Raw genomic sequence first — 12,581 nt, forward strand, 5'->3', positions numbered from 1 at the left:
TTACCTTTTACAATTATTGTTAGTGCTTTTCTAACAAACCTTTCAAGAGAGCCCAGGAAACTCATTCCTCTCTACTACACTGAATATTCATCTAACTGAATATTATCTCTTTCCAATATAGATTTCTTTCTTCTTTGGCATTTTCTTTCTAATTCTTTTTATACAAAAAGGTCAATATGTTCATTTTACACTAAAAGTGAACTCCTGAAGTCCTTTTATTATAAACAATTGTCATTATACTTTACCTAAAATAATGCAGCCATACATTATTCCTCATATTTAGATTTAGAGCTGAAAGGAGGCCATTGAGTACTACGTTCTCACTTTAAAATTGGAAAAACAACAACAACAGCAACTGAGGAAAGAAAGGATTTTTCCAGGGTCTCATAAATAGTATCTGAGCCCAAGTCTTTCTGTCTCTCAGTCCAGTAGCACCCTATCCCCACTATGCCATGTTGCCTTTCATTGAGAAAATCAAGTTTCCCGAAGGTAGGCAAAATTCATTCTAGGCATGTTGCAATGATGTAGGATGGTGTTAGAGATATAAACAGATTTTTTTGCCTGTCTTTTCTCATTAATGATCACATTCTGACTGTAACCAGTGCATTGTAAGCCAATCCATCATGAAAAATAAATAATTCACCTTGTTAACATTCCCTAAATCTTGCATTAATAAAATCAAAGTGGCCCTCTGAACACGTGAGAGATGTCTTTTTACATACCACAGTGATGGATGACACATCTTGAGATCCTGGAAATGAAGTAGTTCGGGTCATTTAAAGTGTCCCATACTTGTTATTGATTTAATTTATTTTAAAAGGTGAGGGTAGTGATAAGAATGTTATTCCCCACTATCCTCAAAAATAAAATTATTCTGCAAGGTAATTAATGAATACAGATTTTTTGAGTGGCTGATTTTTTTATTCTATCACATTATATTAGCTTATTCAAATAAGCATTTTCTGATGTACTTAAATGGTTATCAAAAAAGAAAAATGGTAAACCTTAATTGCAACTTGTCACAAATAATACAATTCTTTGAACTGATGCACATAGCAGGTGGCAATAGTTTTAAGGATATTCAATAAAGTTTGGCTGTTCAAGATATAAATTCTGGTGACACTATAAAATCTATGCAGTTTGATTCAGTTTGTATATTTTCTCTGTGTTCTTTAAAAGTTATGTAAACACCATATTGTATTACATATTTCCATTGACTGCTACCATAATTTTAGAAGTGTGTCTATTGTAAATGTCTATGCTACAGTATATACTAGTCACACTTAAACAGCATTTATTAACTATTTATTTTATTCGATGCACTTTTCTAGGTATTTTTTCAAGAAGACTTTGTCATTGTGTACGTAATCTAATTGCCTAGCACATAGTAGACCTTTAGTAATTATTTGGCAAAAAGATAACTGATAAATTTCAATTGAGGATTGTGTGGAGAAATTATACACACACACACATACACACACACACACATATTATAGTTTTCCATGTTGTACTTCTAGTTGAGGGGGTTTCTGAAATATCTCCTGATATTTATGGAAAAAGGAATATCTTTGAATCATTGGGATTCCGAGTGGTTGAAAGGGTGCAGGAGCAGTTTAAGTTGAATTTGCAAGTAAGTGATGCATATGAATCTGAAAATGGTGAAAGGATAAAAACTTTTGTGAAAAATATATAGCCTTTTAAAAATATTTCCTATGATTCATTTTTGAAATGGTCTACAGTTTCTTTCTTTCTTTTTTCTTTTTAAATGACCTGTGATTTCTAATCCTTCAGTCCCTAATTCTAAGTATATTCTGCTTGCACAGGCTGTTATTTTGGAAAATGAGGAGCTTCCGAAATTATTTCTTGATTTTCTAAACATACGGCATTTACCCTCTCTACCAAAGACAGAAAGTTGTGGGTAAGATTTGTCTTAAATATGCTAAATGTGTTTTTTGAAGTGTATTTCCAATCTTGGGATCTGACAAAACAGTGTAATTTAGAAAATAATTTGAAAGTATAGAACTTTCCAAATTAGACATTCAGGTTCCTTTTAGAATGTAATGTAGGGATATATGAAGTTAATTTTTGATTTCCCCAGAAATTCATTTTAGAATTTCCCCTTTGCCTCTAGTAGAGCATTAATGATTAGCTGCCTAGCCGTAAAAAGGAAAAGGGTTTCTTTTTTTCTTTTTTCCCCTTTGTTATTGTCCTATCTTTTTTTACCCTTAGTTTTTTTTTTTTGTTTTCAGTTTTATATCCAGTTGCATCTAAGTAATATATTGACCCTTACTTAAAATGGGCCAACTTCCAACTGCAAAGTGGTGATAGTAAGGACATCTGACTTTGTATAGTTTTTGTAAGTAGAGCAAAAAATCATGCATATCACAATAAGGATCAACTCTCTTAGAGCAAGTACCAAGTTTCCTCATATACAAACTGATAGAGACTAAGTAACCTTTAATGTCTCAGCACTAAATCATGAAATTTATGAAATTATATCTTTCACCTATATTCATTTGGAGTTAGATAGTAGCCTAATACCCATTCAGTATGTAGAGGAAAAAATAGTTTTGTTGCCCCCTACATGTAATTAAGGGAACTCCTCAAAAGCCCCTTATGAAAAAAAGCCATTTAAATCATGCTTATAATTGGGGAAAAATTTGACCTGTTTCAAAGTAATTCATTCTTCTACAAAAAAGCAAAATTTTAACATAATAATAAGTTAGATGGATATTAAACTAATGTCTTCATTTGTAAGGGCAGCTAGATGGTTCAGTGGATAGCACTCAGCTTAGACTAGAGAAGCCCTGTGTTTACATCTGGCCTCAAACACTAATTAACTAGGTGATTTTGGGCAATCCACTTAATGTCTATTTGCCTTAAACCATGGGAGAAGAAGATGGCAAACCACTCCCATATCTTTGTCAAGAAAACCCCATGGATAGTATGGTTCATGGGGCTACAAAGAGTCACACTGAACAACAAAATTTACTTTGTGCAGTTATTAAGGCCTCTTAACTGCCTCTTTTCCTCTACAAAAAGTTTAAAGAGAAAAAGATTGAGATCCTAAGTCTTGCATACTAGGTGATTGGATGGTTGACATTATGAATAGTTCCAGTGAGATATAGTTTGAAACAACCCAGACACCAAATAGTTTTGTGACTGTGGGCATTCACTTAATCTTTCTGGTCTCCAGTGCCCTCATCTCTAAAATGAGAAGGTTAAATGATGACTTTAAAGATTCTTTTGGAGTCTAAATCTATGATCCTGTAACTTTCATTGACTATCTTGATATAACCACTTTAAAACAAGGGACCTTCCTGCCCATGTGGTTATATTCCCCAACGTGACCCAGTTACACCTGTCAGTCATCATTAGGCCTAAACCATCATTTATGAAAAAAACAAATTGTCAAAGTCTCTGTAAATTCAATTTTTTATTCTATTTAAGGGGCCTCTTACTTTAATATTCTACAATGCAATCTATTATTCTTTAATTTATAGACAATGATCCATTCTCTCCATACTTTTATTTTTATAGCTCATTTGAGGAAACAGAATCTGAAGAGTCTAGGTGAGAGCTAATCAAGTATTATATAAATTTATAGGACTGTTATTTACTTAAATATTTTAAATATTAATGACTTCAGGATCTTGATGCTTGGTGATTTTAGCATACTATTGGTCAGCGTAATAAAGACACTGAAATAATTATTTATATATGTAAGAGTATAGATTCTTACATCATTACATGCAACTAACAGAAATACTGGGTTTGCCAATTAATTATGTGGCGACAGAGACAATTCTGTGATGTTTTGTTTTGCCTTTAAGCTTTTTAATGCTTATTTATAATAAGAATTGCATGTTTCTTTCAAACTACACAGGCAATATAATGTTCATTTGACTTTTCTAAAATTAAACTTGTTATGTAGTGATAGATATGTTTGTGTTTTATATAATGTGTATATATAAAAAATACCCTTCTTGACATCATTGCATAGCAGTTTGATCACCTCAAAGCTAGTTTGTAGTATTTTCTGTTTACTCTCCCTTGATGCTGACATTCCTGTTCTTGACCTTTCCAGCAAACTGTCCCACCAGCCAGTTCTGCTGTTCCTAAGGGATCCATATGTCTTGCCTACAGCCAACGGTAATCAAACCTGTCATGTGTTAACAGCTCTTTACTGATCTGACCATGCACCACATAAACCATGGTTTTAATACAGGCCTTACAGAATGACATTGGTCCAGGACCTAATAATCTGCCAGTAAAGTAGTGCTTTTTTTGTATAACAGACATTTAGAATACAAATTGGAGCTGGTCTTTCATGAGAAATAGTCGTTTCCCCCCTCTTACAACAATATTGTGAAAAACATCAATTAATTGAAAATATTTATATTATTGTTATTATTTTGATGGTGGTTGACTGTGGTTAATTTTATTTTCAGGTTTGAAATACAGAGATATAGGTTTTTTTTTTTTTTTAATGTACTGCTCCTAAAGCTTAATTTCTATATTGCAAATGCACCTGATTTATATTTAAATAATATTGTCTTATATTTGTAGCCTTTATAATTATTTTTTAAAATTAATTTTTTGAATAAAATTCATTAGATTAATCACAAACCACCACCAATTTCAAGAGGATTAGTTTGAAGAAATAACTCACCCATTTTTTCCTCTGTGTCACTGTCTACTTAACATGCTTTAATAATAATAATACAACACTGTACAGTTTACCAAGCTCTCTCATATTCATTATCTGGGTCCCAGATATAAGATATAAGATTTATAAGAACTCTCTTAGTATTATACAATATTATTCCCATTTTATTGATGAGGAATCAAAAAGTGCTGAGAGATTGCTTGGCTTGGTCCCAGTTACACAAGTTATAACTAGAATTCAAGTCTCCAGAATATTAATCCCTTTTGTCCTTTGCATAGTTAGGTGGCACTATGGCTAGAGAACTGAACTTGGAGTTAAGAAGACCTGAGTTTGGATGTAGCCTCAAATGCTTATTAGCTGTGTACCCTGAGGAAGTCAGTTAATCTCTCAGCCATCAGTTTCTTCTTAAATGGGGGTAATAATAGCACTGACTTCATAGGGTTGTTAGAAGGATCATAAGAGATAATGTGCATAGCATTTTTGTAATATTTTATATTTATTATATAAATACTAGCATGGAATTTTTTGCTATTTCTATCTAGGAGGTTGTCAATTCAATTGGAAAGAAATGTTACCTTACCTTTAACTGTATTTCTATCTGCACTTCTTTCAGCTATGTTTAGGTCCAAAAGTTAATATTGTTCAGACTTAAAGCTCTTATAACATTGGAGATTAAAAAGATAACTACATAATAAAGTAATCCCACTTTTTGAATGAGATTAGATTTATATTGAACTTTGAAGGAAGCATAAGACTCTAATAGGCAGAGAGGCATCAGAAAGACATTTTCAAAAGAGAAAAAAGTGGAACAAAGGCAAAAAAGGTAGGAATGAATGTGGATTATTAATAAGCCTGTTAGTAAGTGCTTGCCTTATTCACAAGGAAGAATAGCAGAAAATGAGATGAAATCAGTAATATTGGTCTAGAAGATGAAAGGCCTCAAAAAACCCAGAAAATTTAGTTATCACATATTTATTCATGTAGTTTTTTTTCTTTCAACATATACTATCATTTAGATTCATGGTCTTGAAAATATACATTTACTGATGGATATTCCAATATGTTAAACATCATTAAACTTACAGAAATATAAACAGAATAAAAGGGCCACTCAAATTTTCAACACTTAAAGTAAAACTTTTCTTTGTCATGATTTGACGTTCATTTGTACCTTAACAAAAATTACTTTTTACAACCTTGATAAAAGAAAATAAATGAAGAAATAACTCTTGATCATATTAACACTTAAATCCCAGTGGAATATACCAGCAACAACATAACTAGAATTTACATGGTACTTTCAGATTTATAAAACATTTTGCAAATATTTCATTTTATTTTCACAACAACCTTGGGAGGTTGTTGCCATTATTATCTTCATCTTACAGATGAAGAAACTGAGTCTAAAAGCTTAAAAGCTCAGAATCATATAGCTAATACATACCTAAGGCAGGTTTTGAACTCAGATCCATTTAACTCCAAATCCATTATTAATATCAAATATACTGTGCTATCTGCATTCTAACAACTATACATTATTGTGTTATCAGGAGAATATCTTCTATATTAAAAAGCATTCAAATCATATCTCTCTCCTCTCCTTCCTTCCTTCTTCACCTCTTTCCCCCTCCCCCCCTGGATATTTTAAAACCCTTGAAGCTTCAATTTAGGCTATGCATCTCTTATTTTAGAATAGAATCTCTTTTTTTTTTTTTCAGTAAGTGCAGTAATGGTCCTGGATTACTTACCTATAAAAAGTGGTTTTTAGAACTCATTTGCAGCCAATAGGCTAGCTCTTAAATATTAAAGCACTTCTAAAAGTAATTTTTTACTAGCTATTAAAGGAAAAAGAATTTTAAAGATTGGGTTCATATAAAAAAATTATTGAAACTGTATAAACCCTTAACTACAGTATCTTTATATACAGATATTTCGTGATATACATATTCTGTTTACTTTATAATTGGATAAACCATTAGATCAGAGTGTTATTGATTCAGTTATACATGTATGTCACACACACACACACATACACACAAACCATGGTGCAAATAGGTGTAGAACTAAAAGTTTCATTTTGATTTCATTGTTCTACTTTCCTGAATGAATGAATTTTGATATGAATTAGGACACAATGACAAAAATCAGCAGAGAAGTTTCTAGTTAACTTTTTTCAACTGGAAATCAAATCTCTGAATGTTAGAATTGTTTTTCTTAATGCCTTTATGCATATTGAATAGGTTGATCAGATTAGAATTGAAAAATCTGCAATTCAGGATTGTAATTTGATCTAGTTATCCCATGTAAGTGGAACCAATGAAAGCAAAAAATAATTTTAAGTTTCCTATCATGAATTGATTTTCACATTTCATCATGCTTCTTCAGTTAGGCTGAGGCCTAATGTCTTTACTGTGAAAGACAGGTTTTCTGTGAGAGCAGCAGAGTACAAGAATGAGAAGTCAGAAAGATCTGGATCCACATTTGACTTTTGTGACCATAGGCAGGTCGTATCACTTTCCTAAGCACCAGTTTCCTCATATGTGAAATGAGGATTATTATAACCCCCATAACATCTATATCACAATCCTATGGAGTACAATAAGCAGGAATTAATTTAAAATGAAAACTCGAGTGCTCATAGGTTAGTCCTTAATTACACAATCCATTCTTATTCTAACTACTCTAAGAAGCAGCATGTAGGAAAAGGTTCTAGCAGTGAGTTTCCTTTGCATCTGCTCTGGAAATGTAGTTGATTTTTTAAGTATGACAGGTTGACTTTTTTTTAGGAAATTTGCCCTTTTAAGTTAGGAAGACAGGATAGCATCTTATTGCTCTAAAGAAGCCCATTTGATAGCACCAGCATCCTCAAAATGACTTGGACTAAATGCTGCTGTAAACCACAATGGAAAACCTGCAGTGAAGTATTCCCAGTAGAAATCTTGGAATTCTTTCAAGTATATTGAGATTTTGTTAGAAATTGAATTGCCAGTGTAATCCATCTTCCTTGTGAGAAAAGATTCAGATAAAGAGCTGGAGCCCAGCAGCATTAAGTATTAGAACATCCCTTAAATCAATAAGCTACAAATCTGGTGGCGCATTCATGTAGTGCCTAGTGCTGAACTAAAGTGGCTTTAGTGCTGAAACAGCATTACTAATAGCTCATCCTGAACGTGGATAAACAGGAGACGGATGCCATTTCTTAAATTATAGTGAGTCTTATCTTGTTTAGTTCTTTCCAAAAAATGTTGTATTGATGCACATAAGAAATAAGATTTTTTTTCTTTTGTTTTTCAGATCATTTTCCAAATGTAGTTATTGAAGGAGTTCTCCATGGGATATTTTACCCTCATCTACAGCCCAGGTAGAAATCCTGTGTGGCTAAAGAAGCTGGAGCAAGTTTCAAAGTCTTAGTCAAGGAAATCGATATCTCCCAAATTACCTAAACTCCATGACATAATAGCTATAGTTATTGCTAAAATTCATAGTCCCAGCTATATTCAGGGAAGTGTATGTTTCCTTTAAAATTGTGCTTTTTAAAAAATAGAAACTAAACCTGGAGTTTGGTCATGCAAAGGCAAAATTTTTAAAAGTAGCATATGGTAACCTACCTAGAAGCACATAAAAAGGAGGTGTACAGAGAAGGTTCTTATGAACATTGCCTCCTTAAAAGTTCGTGTGCAATATGAATGAATTCTTGTCTGCATCAGCAACAATTTAAATTAAATGAAGGTCATATACTGAAGACTGAAACAAACTGAGACTGACAGAATAACTTTGCCAACTTTGTTTAGTTTGTGTTTTTCAATATACTAATCTTGTTACCTTGGGATTTTCCCTACTTGCTAAAGGCGTATATTGAAGAGCCGGCACCAAGAAAGGTTATCACAGAAACATTGCAACAAATAAATATGTGAAATTGGTTAAACTGGAAATTAAGAGTAATTAGCATATCTGTATTCTCCTTCATCCCTCCCCCAACATAGCAAATTCATTTTTGATTGGTGAAAAGTAAAGGTACTTATTCTTGCCATCTGTACTTGGACATTTTACTTGAAAACTAAATAGCAATTCCATTTTAAGGTAGTTGGTTTTAGTAAGCTCCTAGGTGGAAGTGTATGCAGAAATAAATTTAGAATTCACTAATGAATTCCACTACTGCTAATAATAGTCTAATTGCATTAACTCAAGGCCTTCTTTCATTTTTAAGATAAATTATACAAAGGGCATTTTACTCTACGTCATGGTAAAGATAAGTAGTATTGCCAAATAATAAAATAGCATCCAGTTCAAATTACAGGGCTTTTCCAATGTTGGAGATACACTAAAATAGTTTGTATATTACTGAATTACTGGGCTGTAAAATAAACTTAAGAAACAAGAAAATATTTGAGTTGATCTTTTCTGCTTGAAATACGAATAGTATTTTATAAATTATTTCCATCTGTACAAAATAAAGAGTCAAGTTACCTTATTGTGTACTAGATACAGAATAAATGCTCTAACAAGTGATTGATAATTCAGTGACAGATTTACAAAGTCCCAAGAAGCTGTGGTAGCACAGGAGCCAAGCAATCTTTTTTTAGAAATGAAACTTAAATATATATTTATAGATTTTATTTATAACTATAATTGCATTTAGCTTAAATTAATTATAAACTCTAGATTTAAATTAAAATTACAAAAATGTCTGTAAAATGCCCCAGACTTTAAAAGTCTCCTTCTTCTGAGTTTCATTTGGGAAATATAATAAAGTACATCATGCAAAAGAATAGATTTTGGAATAATGAGAGAATAAAAACTGATAGGGAAAAGGAGGAGAGAAAGAAAAAAGATGAAACAGATTTAATAGGAGAGGAAAGTGATTCAACACTAGTGCTGAGAAGCTATGATATCTTTCATATACTCCTTGCTTCCATATTGTGCTACCACTTAGTAACATCCTCTTCTAGCAGCATTCTATGGGCTTATCTGTTTTTGGATTCTCATCTATTTCTTCTTTTGTCAAGGTGAACTATGGTATATTCACATAACAAAATGACCTATGTTACTCTTTCTTTACCCAGTGTTCTCTACCAAGCTTCTTCCCCTCAGGTTTTTACATCTCCTTATACATGAGAATATCTTCTGAATAGATAATGCTATTACTTCATCTTTCATTCCTTTTATCCATCTTCTTTTCTTTTGAATGAAGTATAACCATTCAGAGCCATATTATACTCATTGTTAGCAGTTGCTACCTGTGAACTCAAATTTACCTCATGTTAGAACCTCTAGTTCTTTTTGGATGTTGTCTAAACTACATATTTGTGTAGAAATATTTGAGATCTCTGGTAGATTACAATCTGAATCATCTCCTATCTCAACGTTACCACCTTCAAACATGTCCAGGTCTCCCTCATCCTTAAAAATCTTTCACTAAACTCTCAAGCTGTCTTCTTCATTTCTTAGCCAGACTTGTTTATAAAACTTTCTACTTGTTGATAAAACTTTTCTCCACTTTTTCTCCTCTCACTCCTTCAGCATTTTACAATTTGACTTCTAGCCTCATCACATGATTGAAACTGCTTACTCTAAAGTTACCAATAGCCTCTTAATTGCAAGAATTTTCTTCTTAGTCCTCATCCTTCTCGATCAGTCTACTATATTTGATACTGTTGACTACCCTTTCTTCTTGGATACTCTCCCTTCTCTAGATTTCCATCATACTGCTCTGACCTGATTCTCTTCTAACTTCTTACCTGTCTGATCACAGCAACTCAGCCTTTGTTGACTCATCCATATCATGCCTCCTAACAATGAATATTCCTCAAGTTTCTGTCCCAAACCTTGTTACCTCCTATTCTCTACATTCTCATTCTATAACTTAATCAGCTCCTATTTGGTTAATTAACATCTTTCTTTAGATGACTCAGATCAATATATTACTTTCCAATGCCTCCCCTAATATGTAGTTCCACATAACCAATTATTTCTTGAATATTTCAAAGTAGATGTCCCAGAAACATCTTAAATCTCATATGTCCAAAATAGTATTTATCTTTTCCCTCAAAAATCCTTACTTCTTTAACATTTCCATATTTCTTTCAAAAGCACTTTTTCAGCCTCTCAGCATTATCTTCAACTTCTCACTTTCCTCACCCACAAATCTAATCACTTGTTAAATCTTGTTGTTTATAGTGCCACTTTTCTCCCATCCAACTCCCCTTTACTCACACAGATACAACCTTAATTTAGATTCTCATCACCTCTTATCTAGATTATTGGAATGACTTCCTGATTGATCTCCAAGCTACTTCCCACTCCATTCTGCATTCTGCTGTCTGTGTAATTTTTTCTTAAACACAGATATGACCATGCTATTTCTTAATGCAGTTAACTCCAGTGACTTCCTGCTACTTGTAAGATAAAATGTAAACTTCTCTGTTTGGCCCCAACTTCATGAAGACATTGCAATACAGCTAATTCCCCACACACCATGCTCAATCACCTATCTCTGAGCTTTTGCACTGACATCAAATGTATTACTTATATATGTTTCATAGCATCCTACTTTTCCTTCAAGATACACTCTACATGAAATTTTTCTGGTTCCCCCCCCCCAATTGCTAGTGTTCTCCATTCCAAAATAGCTTATATTTCTTCATATATACTCATCTATGGATTTGACTCTTCAATTGGGATGAAAGCTCCTTGCTAGTAGACTTTTTTTCTTTGTATTTGTATCCCTGTCACCTTACTCGGTACCTAGCAAACAGTAAGTTCTTGATTAATGTTTGTTTATTAATTGGCTTGCTACAGGCTCCTTTCTTGGATTTTGTCTTTCATGAATTTCTGGGTGTCTCAATCATTTTTTCTTCCTATTATAGCTAATCATTATGATATCTTGCTTATTTTCTCCTTCCCTCATCTTTTTTACTTTAAAACCTTTTTGAGTATATTTGTAAGATAACAAGCTAACACATATTTAACTAGCCTTTCTTAACTTTTCTTTCCCTGACCAGGAGTCTGTCATTGTAATAGTTTAAGCTATGATCCAGAAATCCAAATTATTTTCTTAGCCAGCTATTCATTACCAGATCAATTTTCCTCTTACGCATTTCCAGCCTTCAGTTAACCATCAGGAGGAAAACTCGACATCAGTTTCCATTTTCTTGCAGGAGCCTTCATAATTTTTGGCCACACTTTCCAATTTCCTTTTGGTCACTTCATTTCTGCCTTAAAAAGTCACCAGAAATTGGTAGAACTCACTTGCCTTAATGAATCTTGGGAGGTTCTCACATCTTTTATACATGCCAATTATGTACATATAATTGGAATAGTCATTATCATCTTTGAGTTGCATCAATATAATAAAAATTGATACCATCTAAATTTACAGATTTAGAACTGTGTCATAGTTCCAAAGATATAATTTATTGAGCTTGACAAAATAATAAGGAAATTCTCTTAGAAGAAAATAAAGTCCAGAACTTTAAAGGAAACAACAGAGGAAGAAAAGTGGCATGAAAAGGAATAGCACTTGTAAACATTTATCAAATTATAAAGCAATTACCATCAAAATTTTTTGGTCCTGGTTAAAAATAGAAAACTGGGTCAGGAATAAACTATACAAGCAAAAATCTGAAGTAATTGAACCCAAAAAACTCAGTGTTTAATAAACACAGGATATAAGCTATTTGGGCAAGGAATATATTGATAATAAGTTCTTGACAAACTGGAAAGTAGTTTAAAAAAAAAAAGGGTTTAAACCTACCAAGTGAAGCAATAAGTTCAAAATGAATTTACATATAGAAGTTTTCATCATAAAAACAATTAAAAATAAATTATGAAAGCATTTTTTTACAACTGGTTAGAAGGCAGATAGTTAACTAAATGAAGACTAGAAATCAGAAGAAATTAAAATCAACCAATA

At 32.5% G+C, this 12,581-nt stretch overlaps 1 protein-coding gene across 6 annotated transcripts in view; it reads left to right on the top strand.

The window, feature by feature from the left end:
* Positions 1-12,581, top strand: part of SNX24 (sorting nexin 24) — a 295,575-nt gene that overhangs the window by 250,444 nt on the left and 32,550 nt on the right. For 4 of the 6 annotated variants that reach the window (XM_051997972.1, XM_051997997.1, XM_051998006.1 and 1 more), the window contains 4 exons: positions 1,824-1,918; positions 3,541-3,573; positions 4,088-4,152; positions 7,964-8,030. In XM_051997972.1, the coding sequence (XP_051853932.1) occupies positions 1,824-1,918; positions 3,541-3,573; positions 4,088-4,152; positions 7,964-8,030 (260 nt within the window). Of the gene's footprint in view, positions 1-1,823; positions 1,919-3,540; positions 3,574-4,087; positions 4,153-7,963; positions 9,053-12,581 lie in introns of those variants that run through there. The other 2 variants (XM_051998015.1, XM_051997979.1) reach the window with 2 other exon arrangements.

The sequence above is a fragment of the Antechinus flavipes genome, chromosome 1, assembly GCF_016432865.1.
Source record: "Antechinus flavipes isolate AdamAnt ecotype Samford, QLD, Australia chromosome 1, AdamAnt_v2, whole genome shotgun sequence".
NCBI classification, from domain to species: domain Eukaryota; kingdom Metazoa; phylum Chordata; class Mammalia; order Dasyuromorphia; family Dasyuridae; genus Antechinus; species Antechinus flavipes.